The following is a 25,858-nucleotide window of genomic DNA, read 5'->3' on the forward strand; positions in this document are numbered from 1 at the left end:
TTTGTCATAAATATTGAGGAATGTAGCACTGTTCACGTACCTGTGGATCCTCAAAGTGTCTGGTTAGGCTCTATCAGACATCATTGAAAAAAGTTGATAATAATCTAGAAATAAATTTTATCTCTGAAGATAATATTGAGTCTATGCATCTACATATAGCTGATTTTTTTGAAATCTCTGAAGGAATAATGATCACCGATGAGCCCGCTATAATTTAGACAATTTTCTTTTCCGTTTATTTATGCTAGTTGTTTTTTATTTTTTTTCTAATCATGTAAATAAATAAAGTTTGTATAATAGCCCTGTTTAATAATAATATTTACTTTATTTATGTATTCTTTGTAAAGAAAATATAGATATGCCTCAAATTTTATTTGAATTAATAATCAATCTTAAAGATATTTGTGTGATTGATAGTGGAACAACACATGCCATATTGAAAGCTAACAAATACTTTTCTTACTTGATTTAAAGGAAAGCAAATGTTACAATAATTTCTAGTAATTCGAAATTGATTGAAGGCTCTAGAAGAACCACTATATTTCTACCTAAGGGAACAAAACTTGTTATAGAAGATACATTGTTCTCTTCTAAATCCACAAGAAGTTTGTTAAGTCTAAAGATATCAGCCAAAATGAATATCATATTGAGACACTAAATAAAATGAATATTGAACACTTTAATATAACCAAGAGTGTATAAGGCTAGAAATATATTTTGGAGAAATTACCAACCTTGTCTTCTAACCTATATTATGCAGAAATTAGTACAATTAAAGTATATTTGATCGTAAACCAGAAGTTTACTAATTTACATGCCTTTGTGCTATGGCATAATCGAATAGGTCATCCTGGATCAATAATGATGAGATGAATTCTTGAAAATTCAACTGGACATCCATTAAAGAACCTGATGATTCTTACAAATAATAAATTTTCATGTGCTACTTGTTATCAAGGCAAGTTAATTGCCAGACCATCGGCACTGAAGGTTGACATTGAATTCTCTAATTTTTTAGAATGTATACATGGGGATATATGGGGACATATTCATCCACCTAGTAGGTTGTTTAGATATTTTATGATCCTAATATATGCATCTTTAAGATGGTCTCATGTGTGTCTCTTATCATTTCGCAACCTAACATTTGCAAAGTTATTGGCACAAATGATAAGATTAAGGGCGCAATTTCCAGATTATCCTATTAAGACTATTTGCCTCAATAATACTGGAGAATTTACATTCCAAGCTTTTGATGATTATTGCTTATCAATTGGAATAAGAATTGAACATCCTATTGCTCATGTTCGTACTCAAAAATGGCCTCGCAGAGTCATTTATGAAGCGCCTACAATTGATAGCAAGACCACTACTTATGAAAACAAAATTGCCCACTTCTGTTTGGGTCATACTATATTACATGCAGCAACACTCGTTCGTCTCAGACCGACTAATTATAATAAATATTTTCTGTCACAATTATTATTTGGTCATGAGCCAAATATAACTCATCTATAAATTTTTGGTTGTGCGATTTGTGTGCCTGTAGTACCACCACAACACACTAATATGGGCCCTCAAAGAAGGTTAGACATATATGTAGTGTTTGACTTACCTTTCATAATTCACTATCTTGAACCATTGACCGAAGATTTATTCACTGGTCAATTTGTAGATTGTCAGTTTGATGAAACGAATTTCCCATAATTAGGGGGAGGGAAAAAGAAACTCAAAAGGAAAATTTAGTGGAAAGTTTCATCACATTCTTATTTTGATCCACGTGTCCTTATATATGAGCAGGAGGTCTAGAAGATCATCCACTTATAGAAATAACAAATCAAATACCAGATGTATTTACTGATTTAAAACGAATAACTAAGTCACATATTCCTACAACAAATGTACCTATCTGGATTAACATTCCCAAATGACCATCTACTAGTGTCATATCTTCTGAATTCCAACACGCCTAAAGCATGGTAGACCATTAGGTTCAAAGGATAAAAATCCAAAAAAAATGCGAGAAATAATAAAGATGACACTATAAAAGAATTTCATGAAAAAGTTCAAGATTTGATTAATCCTGATATTCATGAAGAACTCAGTGAATACGAGACTCAAGTGAATGAAGAACTTTCAATGAGTTCTATTGATAATGGAATAAATTTGATCAAAATTATTATGGATAATATTTTTGCATATAATGTTGTAATTAATTTTATGCAAGACAGTAAGGTGCTTGAGCCTAAATGTCACGACCCAAAAATTGAGGTCATGATGACACATATTCCAAAGCCCAACCTGATATGTAAGCCTAAAAATAAAACTCATACGAGACTCCCAAAGGGAAAGTCATGCCGCGATTTAAATAAAAAGAAAGACAATAAAGAAATTAACCCAAAACCTGGTGTCATAAGTATAAAAAACATCTAATACAAGGTTTGAGTCTGAAGATACAAATAAGTCTCTGAATGATACAAAAGACTGAGATATAAAGATAGACTAGTGACGATCCAAATTTCGGGACCTCACCACTAATCTAAGAATACACAATCTACTAGAATATCATCTGCCACGTGAGGTACCCTAACTAGTATCTGCATCAAAAAGGGATACAGAAGTAGGGGTGAGTACAATTCACATGTACTCAGTAGGTTTTAGCCGATTGAGTATAAAACATTAATCAAACCTATGAAATAAACTAAGAAATGCTTCCACCTACATACAGAAAAGTCTTACTTTGGTATTGGTACCGTCAGTTTATATATATAATGGTGCGAGTAAAGTAAACCCATAATAACAACTCATAATCATAATTAACCAGATAATTTCAAGAAGCACATATATCAATGCAATGGAAAGCAATATGATGATGCAATGATGTGATGGTACATTGGAATTAAGACTATCGCAGAGCCTGTCGTATACACCTGCTGAGCTGTGCTACCAAGCAGGACCCATGGGGGTCTCGTAGACCATATACCTCAATCACAATATCTTATCATACTTTCCACCTCCTCGTGGTCAAGGGATCACAATGCATCCACTATTCTATCGTAAAACTGCCTCGGTCAGGGACTCAAGATACAATGGCTTAAAGGTGTTTCATTTTCTTTCTCAAAAAGAATTTCCATATTTCTCAACTTTCCATGTTTCATGATATGATGAATGAGGATGAATGCATCAAAACACATATGACATGAAAGTAATATTCAACTCACATGTGGTACAAGGTTCAAAGTTCTCAAAACTTAACCTACACATGATATTCACCCTCAATAAATAGTAATGGAAAGAAAATACTTCAATTTAAATATTCACCCCTTTCTGAACAATATTTCAGTACTCAAGCATGTTCAAAACCCCCAACGCAACCTCTCAGGCGGGCATCACAAGTCAAATAATATACTCAAGCTTCTCTCTTAGGCAAATCACGAATCACATGCTCTCAAAGAAAATAAGATAACAAATAAGGCCCCCACACGGGCTATATAATACAAATAAACCCACACACGACAACACATTAATAAATAAGCCCCCACACAGGCATCACAATATATATAATATTCTCAACTCATACTACAACCTATTCCAAAGTCTATAACATATGAATGACTAATTACTCCATCTTAGTCTCAAAGAAGGATAGCCAAACCTACCTCAATTGTCGAAACCGCACTCAAACACCTCCATCGAACAAGAAACTCTCAAATTCAACTCCTGGAATGACAATCCACTATCAACAATAAAGCATACATATCACAAGGAGTCCAATGACACTCATATTGATAGGTTTTGAAACAGGGGGTAAAATAGTCCAAAAATTAATTATTATCAAAAAGGGTCAAATCTAGAAATTTATTGAACAATCATATTCTACTTGTAATAAGAAACTCATGGTTGAAAAACCCATAAAATTAGAGCTCAAAACGAGTTAGAAATCACTATTTTCCTTAAATTCAGATTAGGAAAGAAAAAAAGATTTTTGGGGTTTGAAACTAAAATTTAAGAGTTAAAATCATCAAATACTTAATGAAAAAGGAAGCTTTTAGGTCAAAAATCACTTATCCAACACTTTGCCTCGAAAATCTCTTCTCAAACGCCTCAAGGAGTTTAGGAACTCAAACAAATGGTGAAAAATATTGAAATGGGAAGAAAGGAGCATTTTTTGCCCAAAAGGTTACTGTTCACGCTTATTACTTTTCACGAGTGTTTACCGCGGTAAACTTACACCACCACCCTTCAAAATATATTTTTGACCCTCAAAACGCATTCGAAACTCTATAAATATGAACCAATTGTGTAAATTGATCAAATAACACTCGAGGGCTCTAAAAATAGGGTAAAATGGTAATTTTGCACAAATTTTTGAAAATGACCCTCAAGGTCATTACACTAAATCTGTTGAATAATGTCGATGAAGATGTGATTAGCCAAAATGGCAAGATGCAATTCAATCAGAATTAGACTTATTTGCTAAACGTGAGGATTTTGGACCTATAGTCCTAATCTCTAATGGTGTAAAATCTGTTGGCTATAAATGAGTTTTTGTTCGAAAATAAAATGAAAAAAATGAAATTGTAAGATACAAGGCACGCCTTGTTGTATAAATATTCTCTAAAAGACTCGACGTCGACTATGAAGAAATATATTCACCTGTTATGGATGTAATAGCTTTTTGATATCTCATCGGTTTAACTGTATATGAAAATCTTGAAATGCATCTAATAGATGTGGTTAGAACTTATCTTTATGGTTCACTTGATAAAGAAATTTATATGAAAATCCCAAAAGGATTAAAATTACTTGAAACATATAATTTTAAGTTTCGGGAGATGTTCTCAATCAAATTACAAAAATCATGGTCTAAAATAATTAGGGTATATGTGGTATAATCACCTTAGTGAGTACTTGATAAATGAAGGTTATATAAATTATTTCATTTGTCCTTGTATTTTTATTAAGAAAACGAAAAAAGAGTTTGTTATATTCTCCATTTATATTGATGACATAAATCTCATTGTACCCCTGAAGAGGTCCAAAAGGCAATTGAATATCTAAAAAAATAATTTGAGACAAAAGATCTTGGAAAGATAAAACTTTGTTCCGATCTGCAAATTGAACATTTAGCAGATGGGGTCTTCATCCACCAATCTACTTACGTTGAGAAAATTTTAAAATGATTTACATGGAAAAAGCACATTCCTTAAGTACTCCAATGGTTGTTCGATCACTTGAAGTGAATAAAGATCTATTCCAACCTCCAGACGAGAAGGAAGAGCTTTTTAATCCTGAAGTATCATATCTCAGTGTTATTGGTGCAGTTATTTATCTTGCTAATGCAACTAGACCTGATATAACATTTTTTGTTAATTTGCTAGCAAGGTATATTTCTTCCCCAATGCGAAGACATTGGAAAGGTGTCAAACATATTCTGTGATATCTAAAGGGGACTGCTGATATGGGTCTGTTTTATACTAATAAAGGTTGTGTAGAACTTGTTGGTTATGCAGATGCAAGTTATTTTATCGGACCCACATATAGTTCAATCTCAAACAGGCTATCTCTTCACATACGGAAGAACTGCTATATCTTGAAAAATATAAAGTAGTCCATTGTTGCTACTTCTTCAAATCATACTGAGATAATAGCGATTCATAAAGCAAGTAAAGAATGTGTGTGGTTGAGATCAATGACACAGTTTATCAAATAAAGATGCGGCCTAGAGTATGATTTGAAAGTACCCATGGTCATGTTCGAACAATGTTGCGTGCATAACTCAATTAAAAGGAGGCTTCATTAAAGGAATAGAATGACACACATTTCACCAAACTTATTCTTTAAATATGATCTCCAAAAGAATGGTGAAATTGATGTCCAACAAATCTGTTCAAATGATTATTCCACAGATTTATTCACCAAATCTTTACCAGTCTCAACTCTTGAAAAAATGGTACACAAGATTGAAATGCGAAAACTTTACCATTTGAATCGTGGTCTTCATCAAGGGGAGTAGAATACGCGTTATACTCTTGTTTTTTTAGTCTAGATTTTGTCTCACTGGGTTTTCCTTGCAAGGTTTTTAATGAGACAACAATCAATGCGTATTAGGAATGACTATGTATATTTTTATTCTTTCATTATAATCTTTTACATGGACATCCAAGGGGGAGTGTTATAAAATTAGAAGTGGATGTCCGTGTAGGAATCCATCCACCTTTCCACATACCAATCACATTTCCCCTTTGTGATTGAATAACTATTATATTCATTGTATTTTGGCTATAAATAGCCATGATTTTGTTCACATATTGATATAGTTCAGAAACAAGTCTCTCTTTCTCTTTTCGTCTTCCTTCCTTCTTGTTTTGCTAATTTAATTTGTTTTATAATAAAAATATGTCTTTTATTATGATATCAAACTTATTGGTTACTGAACATACTAAATATGTAGAATTTATTTAGTTTGAACATTTATTATGATATTGTACTAACCAATATTATATAAATTTATATGGGTTGAACTGCAATATATTCTTTAATAAATGTTGGTTTTAAAACTGATTTCTTATGTTTAACATTTTATATTTTTGAGTGTTTGTAATACCATATACAAAATCTCTTATGATAAACTATGTGTCTGATTAATATCCTTCAGTTTAGGCTGTTTGAACTTCTTTTTATGATTTTCGTATAGACTATTTTCTTTTAAATAATCAAATGAGTTGTTACTAATGTTTATCTTCTCTTTTCTTTATATATACTAATGAGAGCAAAAATGGAGTCTTAATACATCCTAGACTACCCGAATAGTAAGCAAAACAAGCGGGTCTCGCTTGAACTCCCTAGTGGCTACTTATATTTTAGCATTAATAAATTTATTTATTTTTCTTTATATATTAAATTTGCTTGTGTGATTTGAATGTGCTCATTTTTTTTAAAATTCTCAAATAGTTAATAGAATGTAGGTGTTGGGTTTGGATACCTCTAGTTAAAAATGAACCATTTTAGTGACGATATCTTTTCACATTTTTTTTTAATTTTTTAAAAAAGGCATCATAATTTTATTTTAAATTGAATCTATTCATAAAAAATATATTTTTCAAAGTATGCACTTATTTTATGTATAGAGGCCATATTTTAGTGTACTTCGTGAAAAACTTTTGTTTAACATTGTTGTTTTAAACAAGTGATCATTTGTTATTTTTTAAAAGAAAAGCACAAGTCATTTCATTGCAAATATAAAAAGGTTTTCAAAATGTTAGAGTCTTTTCTTAAGTTTTAAGTAATTAACCTAAGTTTAGCCAGTAGTCATTTTTTGTAATGAATCATAAAGGATACTTAACCCCTTCCCTTTAGAATAACTAGAACTCTTACCTAAAATCACGTAAGTTAGTATACCTTTATTTGGAGTTAATCTAGCTTTGCTTTAGTAAAATATTTAGGTGTCCTAATCACCTTAAAAAAATAATTAGGTGACAACTCCTTAAGTTAAATAATTTAGGAATCACCAATATGTTGTACACTATTTGACGCGAGTTAAAATGGGGTATAACAATAATCCTAAGATAAGAGATTATTTTATCCTGTGTTTGCTTGGAGGTATTAGGTGGTCATGAGATTATATATCTCACTATTTATATCTTAGTGATGTAATAAGTTATCCCATATACATGATGGGATAAGTTATCCTGGGATAATTAATCCCAGAATAACTTACTCCTAACCAAATGACCCCAAAGTATATTGTGTGGACATCTATTTTACAATACCTCCCCTTGAATCTCTACATAAAAGAAAAATGAAAAAGGGTAAAAAATGTTATTAAACTATGTGAAACGAATAAAATGTCATCCATTTATTGTTTGGTCAAAAAATGTCCTTGTCGTAAATATTGTGGTCTGAAAATGCTATTGCAATTAATAGTTTGATGCAGAAATATCATACTGTTATTAAATGGGTCAAAAATATCTTTTTCGAATAAATATATATATATCTTTTTCTTTTTAAACAATTCTTATTCCTAATAAAATATTACTTTTGAAGAAACTTATTCTTATTTTCTTTCTTTTAAATCACTTTAACTAATAAAAATGTAGGAAATAATTTTTTCTTAGGCATAACTTGTCTCTTGAAAATATTGTTTGCCTTAGGCATAACTTGTGCCTTGGGGCACAAGTTCAATAGTATAAATTTCTTAAGGCATAAAATCCTAAAACTGAACTTGTACCATGTGAGACATACATTCTACCTTGAGACATAAGTTCAATTTTGTGAAAAGAACATAGAAACAAATAGGAGAAACATAACACTACATTCAGAAAGAAAAAAAAAACCAACAACCAAACAATACAATAACCAAAGCTTATAGGAATTAATGTGTGGACTACTTGTATTTCCGAGCAGATTTTTCAGTTAATTAGTCCCAAGATCACATGTATTATTGTGAACTGAGATAGACCTAAGTTGCATAGACCATTCACTTTCAATCACACCCATGTCAGATTTTCTAAAAATACACGACTTTTGGAGAATCTAACATGCATTCATGATCCGTTGATATTTTTGAAAAGTCTGAGCAACATAGGGATAGACCACTTCCTAACTGGATAAACACTGATGATAGCAAGAGGTATGTGAAGAGATGAAAGAGGAAGCATGACTATGTGTCCATTGGGAAGAAGAAGCAACAACATGGCAGAAGCCAAGGCTAAGGAGTCTTGTGGAAGAGTAGAATAGAAAGTTTCAAGTTTGGTACTTGCTAGTTGATAGGCTTCAAGTCAAAATTCTTCATGACAAGTGTGCATCCACTTGCACTACCATTTTGCTTAAATGGATTGACTTCATAATCAAAGTTGAAATCTTGACCCATTGATGTGAACTTATCATCATGATTTGCGAGTGGATCGAACAACGGTCCAGCAAGAGAAAAAGTAAGATCGAGGTGATGAAAATCTTGAAGATAATCTTAAGGGATTGTGCAAAAGCATCTTGTTTCCTACTATTATCAAACTCCATGGAATCAATTAGGAGTAAAGATTTTGGTGATTTCTGTTTTTCAATTTCTCTGTATCACTAAATTTGGTTATTGTTGTATTGAGATACAATTGCAGCAACAACAACAACATACACACTATAATTCTACAAATGAGGTCTGAGAAGGGTTGTGTGTACAAGACCATATCCCTATCTTATAAAGGTGGAGAGATTGTTACCAAAGACCCCCAGCTCAAGTCAAGCAATACAAAACAGGTTTGAAAAAGAGATGTTGAAAATAATAGAGAAAAGAACAATGACATATCGAGGAGATGCTAATATTTCATGTTAGTGATGCTGTCCTACAGGCAATAAGCCACAAATCCTAATGTTTGATGAAATGCATGATAGAGAAAATATGCAAGCACCAAATATGTGTCACGATTCGTCCCCTGTATATGTTCAAATCATTTGAGTAGTATTAATCCTAAATAAACCAAGGGAAGACAGATGCTCAAGAGTTCATAGTGGTAATACACTATACCTCTAAACACTTCAAATTGAGTAACATTAACATAATAGAATAGAAAGAAACATGGTGAAGGCGGCTTGCAAATTCTCAGATAACATAGTTTGAATATGATCAAATCTATCAGACTCACTTTTCTTTCAGCTCGAAAGACATGAGCTTACACAGCTTAATATACATCTAGTTTATGCGACACTTTTGGTCTCAGCACAACGAGGTACGGCATCATTTAGAAGGCATGTCACTTGTCTCACAAAAGGGTAGATGTAATGCTGCACTTGCACAGGAGTACCCTTAAGCACAAAAATGTAACAAAGCAAGTAAAATTTCTTCTCGAAGGCAACAACACAAGTTTCATAAATGAGTAGATGCAATGCTACACCTGCACCAGAATACTTCTTTAGCACTAAACTGAAAAGTCGTACGAGACATGCAACTGTGCAAGTTATAACTTTGCATGATACCTCAATCAATTAGACAAATGCATACCACCAAACTTTAAACTATTATTTCACACACACTTAAGCTCCAGAAGTGCTCTTGCAAATCTTCTCACATATATACATAAAAATAACTATGGTATGAGTCTTTTATGAAATAAAAAGCTCTAGTTCTCAAAACGACCTAATGGGTCATTACAAATGTTGACCAATTTACCCACCGTTCATCCCTGAACAGTCAAAAGAAGAGTGATGGTAGAAAAGGGTATCTGACTCGATGAACAAATGTGGATATCTTCCACGTATATCAACCTCAATCTCCCAAGTGGACTCCTCAATAGGACGATTCCTCCACTGGACCTTCACAGACGCAATCTCCCTTGACCTCAACTTGCGGAACTCCCTATCAAGAATAACTACAGGCTCCTCCTCATAAGACAAATTCCCATCAAGCAAGACCGAATCCCAGTGAATAATGTAGTTTCTATCACCATGATATTTCTTTAGCATAGACATATTGTTATACCCCGTACTTTTGTACCTTGGAACGCTTCTTAAGCTTCTTAAGTCTTGAAAGGTTCTTAAGTTTCTAGAAGGGTTCTTAAGTTTCTTTGAGCTTCTTAAAGCTTCTTGAGCTTCTTAAAAGTTACCATATGAGCCGGATAATTTATAACGCTACCAAACAACTCTAAGGAAGGGAGAATGTGACACCCCATAGTAAGAAAGATTGGAAATATGGTTATAAGAACCCGAAAGGAGTTGGAGGCCAAGTAATGAGTCATACGAATTGACTTATTTACGTAAGCTACCAACTTGGAAATCTTACATACTTAAGCTAATTGAGTACATACCAAGCTTACATAGCAAGAATTACATAGGTTCGTAAAGTAAGATGAGATTATGAACCCACGAGGGGAAAAGAAGGTGACACATGGCAGCATGAGAGAGTGCCATGTGGTAGCAGCTAGAAGTGCCATGTGGCAGAAAATGGAGCAAGGGGTGGGCCCCACATACATGTGGCAGCTCATGGTTGGAGAAAGTGGTGTGTTGGCCCAATGAGGGCTTGACACGTGTCACCACTTAGGGGTTGACATGTGTCACCTCCTAAGGTGGCCTATATATATATGTTGGATGACTCATTCTTATCAAAAAGTTATCCTTATATCCAACAAATTCAAGAAAATTCTAGAGAAAGAAAGAAGAGAAGAAACCCTAAAGCTAGAGAGAAAATAGTGGCGGCCAAGGGGAGAAAAAGGTAAGTTTTCTGATTTTATTCCGTGAATTAATTATCTAAGGTATACCATGATGGTATGAAGGTGTTAGTAATATAAATTTATGGTTTGGAGTAGCAAGAAAAGGTTAACAAACAGCCACAAAGTTTTAGTCGCGCTAAAAGAACTTTCGAGGCGAGTCTTGGCGAGTTTTAGGTAAGGTAAGGTTTTCCCTTTCAAATTAGAGTCTATGATATTTTTATGAAGTATATTACATGTCTTAAATAATGCTGGAAGTGGAAAACTTGTATAAGGATGCTTGACGTTAGAAATAAACTAAATTGAAGTCGTTATAGTTAAACCGAAGTCGAGTAGTGTGTTATGATTGTGGTGCTGCGGTTGCAGATGGTTGGATGGCGTGTTGCAGGGATGGAAAGTGTTCTAAAAGGGGTGTGGGTACTATTTGTTACAGCCACACGACCCTACATTTTGTATTGTTAAAGGTTTTACGAAATAAATATTAAAAACTCTATTTTGGTATCATAGTTTTGAGATAGTTGTTTGGAGTTGTATTGAGATTTGTTGAAGTGATGTGATTGTATATATGGCTTATGGTTTTTGTTGGTAATATGTCTGCTAAGGTTAGCAGTTAGATAGGGTAAGTTATAGGGGACATGTTGTCTGATTTTCGGTAACTTCGGAACTAGTAATAAACTAGTTGAGGGAAATGGATAAGGAAACGATTCCTATGGATACTTGGTTGTAGAGTCGGAAATTGGAAAGTGAAAGGTTATTAGCCTTAGTATTGCTTTCATGTTAAATAGGTTCAAAAGACGACGAGGGGATGTGGTTAGGAGTAATCCATAAGAGGTATGTGAAGCCCTTTTTTCTCTTAACATGTCTTTGGCATAAGTATGTGAAGCTACCTTCTTTCTCTTGGCATGTTGTTGGCATAAGTATGTAAAGCTGTTCTTTCTTTCTTTTGACATGTCCTAGTCTTAAGTGGATTGTATATGTAATATGGGAATAATTCCATTCATAGAACCCCGAGTATGGTTCGTAAATCTTATTCACTTCTCAATGTTCAAACTTCTGCAATAGTTGAGTTATGGCCTTGTAAGTCTTCGACATGATAAAAAGTAGTACACGTGAAGCGTATCCCTTCCTTTTCTTGAAATGACTTAATGTAAGTGAAATGGTATACAATATAAGATGATATAAGTATTCACCGAGTCCCATAAAGGGCCTGGTACGACCGAGTCCCACAATGGGTCGGGTATGATATAAGACGATATAAGTATTCACCGAGTCCCATAAAGGGTCGAGTATGACCGAGTCCCATAAAGGGCCGGGTATGACCGAATCCCATAAAGGGCCAAGTATGACCGAGTCCCATAAAGGGCCAGGTATGACTGAATCCCATAAAGGGCCGGGTACAGCGGGTTGTCCTACCTTATGTTACTGTCATTACTCTTAGAGGTCTGTGGACATGTATATGGGTTGTATATATACGGGTACAGCGGGTTGTCCTACCTTATGTTACTGTCATTACTCTTAGAGGTCTGTGGACATGTATATGGGTTGTATATATACGGGTGTACAGTTGTGCCTATATGTCTTATGTTTTGGGTCATTCACTTTGTCGTGGAAGCCTTTTTGGCTCGCGTGTGTATTCATTATAGAACAACCCTACATGTTATGATATCCTCATCGGCTTATACGTTGTATTGCCTTATGCTATCTATTGGTATGTTATAACTCAAACAGGAGGCAAGTGTACTTATAGTTAGTAGAGGTACACGTGAGTGTCCATTTCGGGCACCCGTCACAGCCCACGGGGTTGGGTCATGACAAAAGTAGTATCAGAGTGGTTTGGTCCTCAGAATATCTACGGACTATGTCTAGTAGAGTCTTGTTTATTGGTGTGTTATTCACCACATCTATAAATAGGAGGCTACAGGGCATTTAGGATCTTATCTTTCTTTCTTATCTTAGATCGTGCGATAGAGCCTAGCCATAGGAAATGAAATTCTTTTTTGACTAACCTTTGGTTTCAGCCGAAGAACGACATCGACAGAAGAAAGTGATGGATGATATTGAAAGCTACACAGTATATAAGTAAGTAATGGTGTGAAAGAGGCATGCTGGATAAGGTAAGAAGATTAAAATATGATTGAAATGTAAAGTTGAAAATTGAAGAAAAAAGTAGACAAGAAAGTGTAACGGGTGTAGTTCGAGTTGGATATATGAGGTAAGCCCATCATTTTATACTGTGGTTGATATTGGGTGCCCTGGGTGGCTGTGATATACATATTGTCCCTGTGAGGAATTATGGTTGTGATATGATATGATATGGATATATATATACGTTGGCCTTGCAAGGCATTGCTGGTATTTCCTGAGTGCAGGTTTGGGATAGAAAGGAATATAGAGGGAACTCTGTCGAAATTTTTGTAGAATAAAAAGGGAATGAGATACAGATTCATCATATAGTTTGGAAGTTGATACTGAGTACCTTATTATGATGAATTAAACCTATAGGGGTACCCTCCGTGTTGTTGGAAAGGGGGCCCATGTTTATTTAGGAAGTTTTAGTTTGGAAGAAAACTCCTGTTAGAGGGCAAAGTGTCCAGTAATTAGTTTCCACTCTTGTGGGAAGGCACCAAACCACCAACCATTAGTGGTGAATTAGATAAGTTGTTCACGACTCAAGAATGAACCTAGAGGGAAACCATACGAGTTATGCACTGAAAAGTATTGTGGTGCTTATTGGATTTTAATTTCCTTCTAGTAGTGGTCGAAGAATGCTTTATGGTAACCTTTTATTGGTTCTTAAGCGACTGAAGTAACCTATAGATGGAAGACATGAACTTATGGGTTGTCTAGAGTTATGTGCTTTATATATTGGATAACATACTAGAAGGATTCAAAAGGGTCGGTGATAACAAGGAATGATTTTCCCAAGGATATAGGGGTAACATGAAACTCCTCGAGCACAAAAATGGCCATGGACTGGAAGAATAGAAGAACTACTACAGAGAGCACTTAAGATAGACGTGATCAATTAAGTACGAATGTCGGGCGAAAAAGGGAATGGATAGCTATGAGCTAAAGGTGTAGTATGAAAAGGCGAGAAGATAAGACCAGTATTAAAGTGGAATTGACATGGGACCAAGGAGAATTGGACAAGAGAAATACAAGTGTGAGATGAAGTCAACTGACACTATCACATGTTAATGGGAACGCTTAAACTTCAAGCGAGATCCCATGCTGGCACGAGTTAGCAAGGGCTAAATGCCAGCAATAAATGGATAAAAGCCATGATATCTGAGACTGTGCGGAGAACCATTAGCATAGACCCTAATTGATGGGTGCATACAAAAGGGGTGAATACAATAAGAGAGTAAGACTGAGCGATCTAAGGACTGTATAAAGGGTAGTAAGGTCATGGTTGAACTAGAGATCTACCCCAATACCGATTGTAAGATAAAAGAGGAGAGTGCAAGGCGGAACCTAAAGACTAGAGAAACGACGCTAAGGTAAATCTTGGGCTAAGTTGAGTGCCTTCACACATTATTGCAGAGATGGAAACATAATGTAACATATAATAGGAAAATTAGAGCCAAATCTGAGCAAAGGACCATGGAAGAATCTGAACTAACAAGAAGCAACCTATCACCATCCTGGATTGGTAGATTAGAAGGTTACGGACTAAGGACGTAGCTTCCGTCAAGGTGCTGTGGTGAAATAAGAATCACGAAGGAATGACCTGGGAAGTTGAATTGGAAATGAAACACAAGTACCCGTACCCATTCCCTATGTCTACAGGTAATCCCAACCTTTGGAACTATGATATTAATTGCTCGATGAGAGTACATGTTATTGAAATGGAACAAAACAACTCTCCATATGGTCTGTATAAGATCTTGAGGAGGAAGGTTTTGGTTCACATTCGAGGACGAATGTTCTAAAGGGGAGAAGGATGTTATACACCATACTTTTGTACCTTGAAACGCTTCTTAAGCTTCTTAATCTTGAAAGATTCTTAAGTTTCTGGAAGGGTTCTTAAGTTTCTTTGAGCTTCTTAAAGCTTTTTGAGCTTCTTAAAGCTTCTTGAGCTTCTTAAAAGTTACCATGTGAGATGAATATCTATAACTCTACCAAACAACTCTAAGGAAGGGAGAATATGACACCCCATAATAAGGAAGATTGGAAATATGGTTATAAGATTCCGGAAGGAGTTGGAGGCCAAGTAATGAGTTGTAGGACTCGACTTATTTACATAAGCTACCAACTTGGAAATCTTACATACTTAATCTAATTGAGTACATACCAAGCTTAGGTAGCAAAGATTACATAGGTTCATAAAGTAAGACGAGATTACGAACCCACGAAGGGGAAAAGAAGGTGACACATGAAAGCATAAGAGAGTTCCATATGGCAGCAGCTAGAAGTGCCATATGGCAACAGCTGGAGCAATGGGTGGGCCCCATATTCCATGTGGCAGCTCATGGTTGGAGGAAGTGGTGTGTTGGCCCAATGAGGGCTTGACACGTGTCACCACTTAGGGGTTGACATGTGTCACCTCCTAAGGTGGCTTATATATATATGTTGGATGAATCATTCTTATCAAAAAGTCATCCTTATCTCCAACAAATTCAAGAAAATTCTAGAAAAAGAAAGAAGAGAAGAAACCCTAAAGTTAGAGAGAAAATAGTGGCCGCCAAGGGGAGAAAAAGGTAAGTTTTCCAATTTTGTTCCTTGAATTAATTATCTAAGGTATACCATGATGGTATGAAGGTGTTAGTAATGTAAATTTATGGTTTGAATCATCACAAAAAGGTTAACAAACAGCCACGAAGTTTTAGCCACGCTAAAAGAACTTCCGAGGCGAGTCTTGGCAAGTTTTAGCGAGTTTCAGGCAGGATAAGGTTTTTCCTTTCAAATTAGAGTTTATGATATTGTTATGAAGTATGTTACATATATTAAATGAGGCTGGAAGTGGAAAAATTGTATAAGGATGCTTGACGTTAGAAATAAACTAAATTAAAGTCGTTATAGTTAAACCGAAGTCAAATAGTGTGTTATGATTGTGGTGCTGCGGTTGTAGATGGTTGGATGGCATGTTGCAGGGATGGAAAGTATTCTAAAAGGGGTGTGGTTATTTCTGGTTGCATCCACACAACCCTCTGTTTTGTATTGTTAAAGGTTTTATGAAATAAAGGTTAGAAACTCTATTTTGGTATAGTAGTTTTGAGCTAGTTGTTTGAAGTTGTATTGAGATTTGTTGAAGTGATGTGATTGTATATATAGATGCTGGTTTTTGTTAGTAATATGTCTTCTAAGATTAGCAGTTGGATAGGGTAAGTTATAGGGGATATGCTGCCCGATTTTCGATAACTTCGGAACTAATAATAAACTAATCGAGGGAAATGGATAAGGAAATAATTCCTATGGATACTTGGTTGTAGAGTTGGAAATTGGAAAGTGAAATGTTATTAACCTTAGTATTGCTTTCATGTTAAATAGGTTCAAAATACGACGAGGTGAACGTGGTTAAGAGTAATCCATAAGAGGTATGTGAATCCCTTTCTTCTCTTGGCATATCTTTGGCATAAGTATGTAAAGCTGTTCTTTCTTTCTCTTGGCATGTTGTTGGCATAAGTATGTAAAGCTGTTCTTTCTTTCTTTTGGCATGTCCTAGTCTTAAGTGGATTGTATATTTAATGTGGGAATAATTCCATTCATAGAACCCCGAGTATGGTTCGTAAATCTTATTCACTTCTCAATGTTCAAACTCCCGCGATAGTTGAGTTATGGCCTTGTAAGTCTTCGACATGATGAAAAGTAGTACACGTGAAGCCTATCCCTTCCTTCTCTTGAAATGGCTTAATGTAAGTGAAGCGGTATACGATATAAAATGTTACAAGTATTCACCAAGTCCCATAAAGGTCCAGGTACGACCGAGTCCCACAACAGGTCGGGTATGATATAAGATGATATAAGTATTCACCGAGTTCCATAAAGGGTCAGGTATGACCGAGTCCCATAAAGGGCCTGGTATGACCTAATCCCATAAAGGGCCAGGTATGACTGAGTCCCATAAAGGGCCGGGTATACTGAATCCATAAAGGGCCGGGTACGACTGAGTCCCATAAAGGGCCTGATATGACTGAGTCGCATAAAGGGCCAGGTATGATATATGTATACGATGGTAAGATTACATGATTATTGTTCGGGTCCCATAAAGGTCCGAATATGGTATATATACGCATATGATGACATAATGATACATTTGTAACACCGAGTCCCACAATGGGCCGGGTACGGAATATGACACTGCAATTCATAACATCATTTTACAAGATGTAGGTACAATGATTTATTAATTGTTATACTTGTTCCCTACATCTCTATGTCAACTGTGCGCTCCTTATGGTGTTTTCTGCTTTACATACTCAGTACACATATCATACTGGGCCCCCTTTATGGGGGGGGTTGCGTTTCATGCCCGCAGGTACAAATACACACTTTTGGAATCCGCCAGCGTAGAATTCCCACTCAGCAGTTCAGAGGCGCCCTATTGGGCTGGGGCCTAGATTTTGGTACTAACCCTCGATGTATATATTTATTTATTTACGGGTACAGCGGGGGCCTTGTCCTGCCTTATGTTACTATTCTTACTCTTAGAGGTCTGTGGACATGTATGTAGGTTGTATATATATGTGTGTACAGTTGTGCCTATATGTCTGATATTTTGGGTCGTTCCCTTTGTCGTGGCAGCCTTGTTGGCTCGCGCATGTGTTCATTATTGAACAACCCTACATGTTACGATAGCCTCATTGGCTTATAAGTTGTGTTGCCTTTTGCTGTCTGTTGGTACGTTATAAATCAAATAGGAGGCAGGTGTACTTATAGCTAGTAGGGGTACACGTGAGTGTCCAGTTTGGGTACCCGTCACGGCCTGCAAGGTTGGGTCGTGACTTATATGAAATACTGGATGTACCCGGACAAATTTGGAGGTAAATCCAATTCATAGGCCACCTCTCCAACATTCTTAATAACTTCAAACGACCCAATATACCTTGGATTGAGCTTACCTCGCTTACCGAATCTTACCACACTCTTTATAGGTGAAACCTTCAACAACACTTGCTCTCCCACCGTAAACTCCATGTCCTTGACCTTTCGGTCTGCATACTCCTTCTGTCTGCCCTGAGCTGCTAGAAGCTTCTCCTGAATGAATTTCACCTTATCTAATGATTCCCTCAAAAGATCAGTTCCCCAAGGTTTTACCTCAAACACATCAAACCAACTAATAGGAAACCTGTATCTCCTCCCATACAACTCCTCAAACAGAGCCATATCAATACTCGAGTGATAGTTATTATTGTACGAAAACTCTGCCAAGGGTAGGAACTGATCCCAATGACCACCAAAATCTATCATGCATGCATGAAGCGTATCCTCCAACACTTGAATTATTCTCTCAGACTGCCCATCGATCTGAGGGTGAAATTCATACTAAGATCCAATCTAGTACCTAACTCAGCATGCAAGATCCTCTAAAAATTAGAAGTAAATTATGTACCTCTATCTAATATGATAGAAATCAAAACTCCATGTAATCGAACAATCTCTCGGATATAGAGTTTGGCTAACTTCTTTGCATCATAAGTCACTTTGACTGGAATGAAGTGAGCAGACTTAGTTAACCTGTCAATAATCACCCATATCGAATCAAACTTACCCAGTGTCTTTGGAAGACCAACCATAAAATTCATTGCAATCCTTTCCCACTTTTATTTAGGAATGGGCATTCTTTGAAGTGTCCATCGAGTCCTTTGGTGCTCATATTTTACCTGCTGACAATTTGGACAACGGGAAACAAAATCAACAATTTCACGCTTCATTCTACTCTACCAATAATATTGTCTCAGATCGCAATACATCTTTGTTGCACCATAATGTATAGAGTACCTCAAACTGTGAGCCTCTTTAAGAATAGTTTGAATCAAATTATCAATATGGGGCACACATACCCACCCCTTAATCCTCAAAATGCCTTCCTCATCGATCACAACCTCCTTGGCCTCTCCTTGCAAGACCATATCATGAATCATCCTTATCTTCTCATCATCAAACTGCTTTCCTTTAATCTTGTCAAGGAAAGAAGATCTCGCCTCCACACATGCTAAGAATCCTCCTTTCTCAATTACTTCCAACCTCATAAAGTCATTAGCCAGAGTTTGAACCTATTTAGCCAATGGACGTTTGAAAACCTGCAAATGAGCTAAACTTCCCATGCTCCCTACTTTTCTGCTCAAGGCATTGGCCACTTCATTAGCATTTCTTGGGTGATAAAAAATAGTGATATCATAGTCCTTTAGCAATTTCATCCACCTCCTCTGCCTTAAATTCAAATCTCTCTGAGTGAACACATGTTGAAAACTGCGATGATCTATATACACTTCACATTTTACCCCATATATATAATGTCTCCACTGCTTCAATATAAGTACAACCGCAGCTAATTCCAAATTATGAGTGGGGTAATTATGTTCATGCACCTTTAATTGCATTGAAGCATAGACAATTACATTTTTCTCCTGCATTAGCACTACACCTAAACTAGAATATGATGCATCACAATAAACAATGAAAATCTTACCTTCTACTGGCAAGGCAAGAATTGGTGCAGTAGTCAATAAGGTCTTGAGTTTCAGAAAACTCCCTTCACACTCGTCCAACCATATAAATGAAACATTCTGCTTGGTCAAATTGGTCAACTAGGAAGAAATAGAAGCAAATCCCTTGACGAACCGGCGGTACTAGCTAGCCAAACCAACAAAGCTCCTTAACTCTGAGAAAAATACAAGTAGGGGTCAGTACGGGATAACATGTAGTGAGTAGGTATCATCGACCGACTCATAATAGAAATCAATATGCATAAAGTAATAGCGAGAAATCAACCATAACACTTAACATGTGACAACCAACAAGATCAAGATCAACTGACAACACAATGAATAATTACATAACCAATCAACAATATTAAGATCACATATAAGAACTCAAGCCTCCACATCGTGCTTTTTTGGAAAATGAGTTATTAGAGATTGGGTAGCATTAAGTCATTTTAATTTGTTTTTCTTTAATATTACCATGCCAGAACGTGACACCCAATCCAAATATACCATATCAGAATGTGACACCCAATCTAAATATACCATGTCAGAATTTGATACCCGATCCAAATATAATTAATTTATCATTCTTTGTTATTACATTCCAATTCATTAATAATATTTTATATAGCCTTCTTTATTCAAGGCACCATTTTTGATAGGGCAAGTTCAAGATTATGGATTTTATGATCTCGGGATTTCAGACCAATCACAACAACTTACCAACCATCCAAACCACAACAATTAAATGCATAGTGAACTTCACACATTACTCAATCACTATCAATCGCTATTAAGAGTCTATCCATAATATAGAATAAACCATAACCTACCTCCACCGAAGAACTGAAATCAACCAAGCTAATCCACCGATGTCTTTTCTTTATTTAATTCCTTAGACCGTTTCCAATCTATCAGGTGTAAAATATTCATAGTAAATGATTATGTAGACACCCTTATTACTATATGCTTAGCCTAAGCCCAAAATCTCACACTATTCTATAATCAATTTCTTAAATCTCAAGCCTAGGTTTAAGCATCAATTTATTAAAACTATAGTTGATAACTATATGGGAGATCTAATAAGTAGAATGCAGAATTAAAAAAGTGCCAAATTCAGTAACTACTCCATGGTAGATATGACATAATGGATGCCAAAATATGGATTTTTAAAAGGATACATATCCTCCCAATCATTACAAAATGATTGCCACTTATTGTCCAGTGACTTCTCGTTCATATAACCACACATATTGTCACTCAATCTAAACTCATTACTGCATATACCATAATTCCCACTTTTTAATTCAATTACTCTTCTCTCTTTACCAAGTTACTATTATAATAATAATAATAATAATAATAATAATAATAATAATAATAATAATAATAATAATAATAATAATAATAATAATAATAATAATAATAATATAACTACCTACATTCATAATAAAAGACTTATGCATGGATGATTTACCTGAAGAAATTGGCAGCTTCATTCGGTGTTCGATGCTGCACAGGTAAGTTCTTTCTCAAACTCTTCTCTTCTCTTTTCTTTTCTAATCAAGATATAATTATGTACCAAAAGTGACAAAATCTACTAGCTTATTCTAATAAGTATAGAACAAGTGGTATAATACATTAACTAAATTATCACTTTAGCCCACAAATTAAATTAGTTATATAAAGTTACCCTCAACTAAATAATTGTAGTTATCGAATAGTCCAAAATACTCATTAAAATTTATGGTATTAGTCTTTTATGAAATAAAAAGCTCTAGTTCTCAAAATGACCTAATAGATCATTACAAACGTTGACCAACCAGGCTGTGTGAGGAGGATGAGAAAGTTGGAAAGATAAACGTTACTTTCGAAAAAATCAAACTGAAATTTTAGATGTCCACCATGGAATATGCCGTAGGGTAAAGGCAGTTTAATGGGAGACAGAGATTTAGGGATTTTGAAAGTAATAGGAATTGTTGAACGCCATGAATTGTAGAGTGCACGAATGCGGAGGACGTCAATATGGTTGTCGAAGCATTTACTGATTCTTTCAACAAGATCTCTCGGAAGATCATACCAAGGAGCCATTATACTTTCCCTAACCATTGCTTCCATCATAAAACCCTTCCAAAGCCTTTTCAAATTGCAGTTGTGAGTAATAGCAAAGCAATAAAGCCCGAGTGAAAAGGTCCAAAACATTCTCTTATAAAAAATAAAGAAGGATATGTGATATGGGTCTTTATCCACTGAAGCATTCTCTTGTTTCTACCTTGGAGGGAACAGGATATTAAGGTACTTGATATTCCAGTTCTTCATCTTGGACACTGATATAAAAACATCTATTTTAGCTTGAGCACTTCACTTTACTACGTGACTAAACCAAATGCTTTCATCACTCTCTCTATTTAGCCAATAGTTTGCAAAGATTGTCATTTATTCATCTTCCCCTATCATATTGCCTCTAAGTTTCACATACCACATGAAATTTAATAATTCCTAACTATAGGAAGCTAGTGAACCAGATGTAGCAGCAAAAGCTACAACAACATACCCAGTATAATTCCACAAGTAAGATCTAGGAAGGGGTGGTGTGTATTCAACCTTACCCCTACCCTATGAAGGTAGGTGGTTGTTTGATATGTATCAACAAAAACTATCATTTAAATTCCCTCCCTAAATCCCAAGCTCCTTTCCCCACATAGGTAAGAGAGACTAAGCATAGGGTTGGAAGAGAATGTGCTAGTTTGGAAAAATAACTAACCATGAAAATGGAAAGAAACCAAAACATACAGTCTAGAGCTCGAAGTCCTTTTTATCAATTTTTTAGAACTGGTAACTTCATATATTTCTCACTTTTTGTCAATTTAACAAGAGCATATTGGTATTCAATCAAGTTTTATTAACCGAAAGATGTATGCTATTATGATGGAGAATGAAAGCTACAAAGTAAATGAAAGATTCTCCAGACTACTGGAGAACTGATAATTCCAAAATTGAAACTTACTTGAATCCACAATAAGGTAATTTGTTTTCCTCCTCAAATCGACATTCCCAACTCCAGCCAGATAAAATCCTATAATTGTGTCCTATATTAACAAGTTACTTCCATCAGCATCGATATGTCTTATCACCTATCACGTATATGTAAACTAACAAACTATTAATCATAAAAGTTTCATGACAGCAAGTGGGTAGTAATTCAAAGGCACCGGATATAACTGTCTGCCAACTCAAAAAGTTGCATACAAAATCTTAATTCAACAACATGTGAGATAGATAATTGCTATCCTATCTTCACAAAGTTCTGATCGTACGTATGATGCACAACATAAACATGATTAATTCCCAACTAAAACCAGTGCTCCATCAGTCACATCAACTGTAAACTCACATTAAATGTAATAACTCATCCAAACCATCTTCTAATTTCGTCCGTACAAGACAATTAAGGTCATAAAAGATATGATAGATAAAAGTTTATTATAGATGCTAAAAGATGACTGATGATCCCAAAGTATCTAGAGAAATATCAACCAACGAGTTCATCTGCAGTGATAAGCTATCGATGTTTCTATTTCAGGAAGAGAGATGCCATGATTTATTTAGTCTAAATTGGCTTTCAGCACTTTTCAGGCATGGCACTCATGGTTAGTGTGTCCATCAGTTTTTCACTTCTCATTTTATATATAACTAAGTGAGTAACTCTGATGCTAGAATAGGTTATTTGACTATATGAGCCATTCACCTCGCTCCCATGAGGACTTTGATCCTCTAAAACTTGTTCCTTGGGTAATCCATACACAAGAATGAAGCCAACACCAAAGTGCGTGTGCTCTATAACAACTTGTTTGGATGGTTGTTATCTATTGTATTATGTTGTTAGTTTCAATATAATATTTGATTTGATTTTTACTTAAATTTTATTGTATCCTATCGTTATATCAATTTTATTATGTTACTACGAAAAGTCCCCTTTTATGTAACGACAGATTTGGTGTGATCGCATTGTCACTTTTATTTCTCATTCTGTATTTACTTATTATCTTATAATCATATTTTATCCTTTTACTCTACTTTTTTATAGTAGCTCTACCCAGTACCCTATTTTTCTTATAAGTTTATACTTTAAATTATTGATATGTGACATTATGTAACAACAGAAAATAATACAATCTATTCAAATATTGTGTTCATCAAAAGAATACAGTATGATACATTACAATATGATATGAAACATTATGAAACGATATGTAACAACTATCCAAACAACGCATTAGTCTAGTGAAAACAAAGTAAAACATGGTTCAAGCCCTTTACTGATTGTCTGATATAATGCAAATAGAGCATAGTCTATTAATTCTAAGCATACATAGCAGCAAACATAAAATTTATGATGAAAAGTTCACCTCATCAGCGATCATGGCAATGAGGGCTGAGTTGTTAGTTTTGACAGGAGCTCTATTAGCCATCTAAAAGATCAAGGTTTCTGCAATAACAAATAAACTAGAATCACAAATAGCGATGATTCAGAAAGTATGAATCTTGTACACATTGATAAATTCAGATATCAGATCAAATCCAAAATTATAAACAAACCATAGCAGAAAAAAGAAATCAGATGTAACGTAGCTTAAATACTCAAAACCTTGAAATTTTCAAAATCCATCACTAATTTCAAAGTTTGATGTAAACCCAGTAAAGAATTTCCTAAAATTTTAAGTTCTTAAATGATATCGAATAAATTAAGATGAATCAGATCGAAATCCTTTAAACTAACAGAATTAATTGATAGAATAAGCTTTGGAAGTTGTAATTAATTGCAACATTTCGTCAAGCTTACTTTGAATTTTTAAGCTTTGAGGGATCCAATCGCTCGCTAGAGATGAATCGAACAAGGACGAGGGGAAAAGGCTAATTCTATATGATGTTCGCTAATGGGTGGACACTGGAAACACGAAGTTGAAACTGAAAAGAGTTGAATGTCCACTTTAAGCCCCTAAAGTTTCAAAATACTCAAAACTGTCTACCTCTTTGTTTAATCATAAACCTTAGGTAACATGCAAATAAAAAAACTCATAAATTTAACTAGCAACTTACGTGAATGATATAAAAACATAAAAATGGTTTGTTTGGCCATAACTAAATCTTAATATGTATATTTATTTTAAAAATCATAACTTAATTATATCTTTTGCTAGAAGAGCAAAATATATGTCACCTCCCTCCCTAATTTCATTATTTGTTTAAGTTATGTACATTGACGGTACCAATACGAATGAAATAAAATAAAAATATGTTGTCACCTTAAAAAATTAATTATTTTTTGAGTTTAGGGTCTATTGAAAACAATTTATATACGTTCTCATTGAGTTAGAGGTGAGATTTGCGTTTTCTACAACAAGAAAGTAAGAAAAATGTCACGACCCAAAATGGGTCATTAGTGACACCCACACTTATCCTCCTAGGTGGGAGAACCAACGCTACAAACCCCAACATAGGTTAGTGATTCAACTTATGGAATACTACAATAATGCGGAAGCCCAACATTGCAAAGTAAGAAACAACAATCCACTAGGGCCTATTACATATCATTCCCAAAACCTGAAAGTCATCACATAAATGAAATCTAAATTCTAAAACTAAGTCTAGAAATATCAAACATCAAAATAAATAAATAACATAATCTGTCCGAAAACTAAGGACAATATGCCATGACCAAGGGAATCCAACACGATCTAGAAGGATAGCTCACCCAGTAATCTGATATATCGGAGACTGACTAGAGCTGAGGGCGAGTCGAAGTCGATGATACACACACTGCACTCCACAAAATAAAATAAAGAAAAATACAAGTAGGAGTCAGTACGGGACAACATGTACTGAGTAGGTATCATCGACTGACTCAAAATGGAAGTCAATATGCTTAAAGTAATAGCGTAAAATCAACCATAGCACTTACAAGTGACAATCAACAAGATCAAGATCAAGTGACAACACAAGAACTTACATAAC

At 35.0% G+C, this 25,858-nt stretch overlaps 1 protein-coding gene across 9 annotated transcripts; it reads right to left on the reverse strand.

The window, feature by feature from the left end:
* Positions 1-2,392: 2,392 nt before the first annotated feature.
* On the reverse strand, positions 2,393-24,818 carry LOC129877781 (V-type proton ATPase subunit F-like). Of its 9 annotated transcripts, XR_008763605.1 has the most exons (6): positions 24,687-24,818; positions 24,253-24,332; positions 22,851-22,932; positions 19,828-20,017; positions 3,660-3,736; positions 2,393-2,597 (listed from the first exon to the last, which is right to left on the reverse strand). XR_008763605.1 is itself a non-coding variant. In XM_055953315.1 (5 exons), the coding sequence occupies exons 2-5, from the start codon at positions 24,313-24,315 to the stop codon at positions 2,591-2,593; spliced, it is 234 nt and encodes a 77-aa protein (XP_055809290.1). In that variant the 5' UTR covers positions 24,316-24,332; positions 24,687-24,816; the 3' UTR covers positions 2,393-2,590. The 9 variants fall into 9 exon arrangements, 1 of the variants encoding a protein (XP_055809290.1); XR_008763608.1 differs by lacking the exon at positions 3,660-3,736; XR_008763606.1 differs by lacking the exon at positions 19,828-20,017 and having other exon boundaries at positions 24,687-24,816.
* Between the last annotated feature and the right edge of the window lie 1,040 nt (positions 24,819-25,858).

This window comes from Solanum dulcamara, chromosome 12 (genome assembly GCF_947179165.1).
Source record: "Solanum dulcamara chromosome 12, daSolDulc1.2, whole genome shotgun sequence".
Taxonomy (NCBI): domain Eukaryota; kingdom Viridiplantae; phylum Streptophyta; class Magnoliopsida; order Solanales; family Solanaceae; genus Solanum; species Solanum dulcamara.